A 1,551-nucleotide genomic window follows, 5' to 3' on the forward strand; every position below is an offset into this window, starting at 1 on the left:
ACACGGATGCTGCGATTATATACTATGTAATCGTAGCTCTTCATCGGTCCCAGTGCTGTGAATCTGTGCTTCGCAAATTCTTCTGTCATGGTTGTGGACGGTTATCATTCACGATTCAACAGCTATTACTACAAGGCCCCAACTATATACTGGATCGCTCATTTACATCATGTAAGTTACATGTTCGGTGGTCATTCGTCCAAGTCAATAAGACTACAACTTTGACTGCCAAAGAGTCTCTGAATATGTGCGGGAAGTACCTAGGCTAGCGGGGTTCTAGAAGCATACGGATATCGGGTGGGCAGTCGGTCTGCGGCGGCGCCCGTGGCGTAGAGGTTTCTGAGGCAAGGCGGTAGGGCCTTACATATATGGCAGAGCCAATGGCTCTTTCGGTAACGGGCCGGTTAGCATGGCATTCTAACCGGCCCGCTACCGTCTCGAGAATAGCTATATCAATCCTTCCGTCGGTGTTGTTCGACTCTACGAGGGTGTTCACGCCTTCGGCTGGGCAACGCTTTTTGTCCTCCGGGGCACTGACTGACAAGTTTGATAAGCACCACTGGTAGCCAAGTAGACGGGGTGTGCTCGACGCCCGTATTTTTGGATATGATGTTATAAACCCCAAAATTTCGTCCAGCAAATTGCTGGCAGCAATTAAAGTCCCAGTACCCGGTCCAAGGCATTGGCTCGGATGGTGAAATAGCCCTCGCCGTCAATACATATTTGTAGCCCCTTAGCATCGGCGGGCCGATCCTGTGTAGGTTCTCACCCATAAGCTAGGGCTCTTTCGATTCGTGTATGGGTGAGTGCCGAAAGGCACTGCGTACGTCCCGTTCGATGCGTACACGGTCAGACCTGGCAGGTTTGGTTGAACATTGAAGCGAGCACAGCCCCAATGAGCATCGATCCTCTTGCGATCAGGGCTGTTGTCATGGCTCCTGGAAGCTTTATAATGCAATGATGTTTGGTGGCGCGGCTATTGACGCCGGTCCTTCTTAGATCATCAATCACCCATAATCACTCAATCGTCCGCGTCCTCATGACCTGGCTTCAAAGGTTTCTCGATGGCACCGATCTTGGAAGGAACGGCATTTTGTGAAAGGTTGGTCGGTTGAATCATATGTCCCTCATAGGCCATTACTTTATCTGCCGACTTGTAGTTCCTCCAGGAATCAGCAGCCTTCAGCCGCTTAAGGTATGGCCTCCACATGCCTTGGTTAGCTATCTCTGCCAGAAGTCTTGAGAAGAAGGGGGCCGTGTGTTCAAGAGTATAGCACCGCCGGACAGGAACTCCTGTAGCTGAGATGCCAGGGACTGACATGCGGAACTGACGATCGGCCACGACCGCATGTGCGTCACGTGACGTGACGTGACGTGCCGGGGAGTACGGGGCGATGCGGCCCATCTCGCACTGATACGACAGAAATGTCAGGATGTTGCTGCAGTTGCTCGCTGTATGTTCGTCGACCAGACATACGCCTGCGACATATCTACCGAACTACGCTGTCCAAGCCCCCATAGTGTCGAGAACGAAACCATTATCGCCCGAGC

General features: G+C 52.0%; 1 protein-coding gene across 1 annotated transcript; it reads right to left on the minus strand.

The window, feature by feature from the left end:
• Nucleotides 1-1,021: 1,021 nt before the first annotated feature.
• On the minus strand, nucleotides 1,022-1,321 carry Pmar_PMAR014821 (hypothetical protein; the record flags this gene model as incomplete). Its single annotated transcript, XM_002779429.1, has 1 exon — nucleotides 1,022-1,321. The coding sequence occupies one exon, from the start codon at nucleotides 1,319-1,321 to the stop codon at nucleotides 1,022-1,024; it is 300 nt and encodes a 99-aa protein (XP_002779475.1).
• Between the last annotated feature and the right edge of the window lie 230 nt (nucleotides 1,322-1,551).

The sequence above is a fragment of the Perkinsus marinus genome (genome assembly GCF_000006405.1).
Source record: "Perkinsus marinus ATCC 50983 genomic scaffold scf_1104296947396, whole genome shotgun sequence".
In the NCBI taxonomy this organism is placed as follows: Eukaryota; Perkinsozoa; order Perkinsida; family Perkinsidae; genus Perkinsus; species Perkinsus marinus.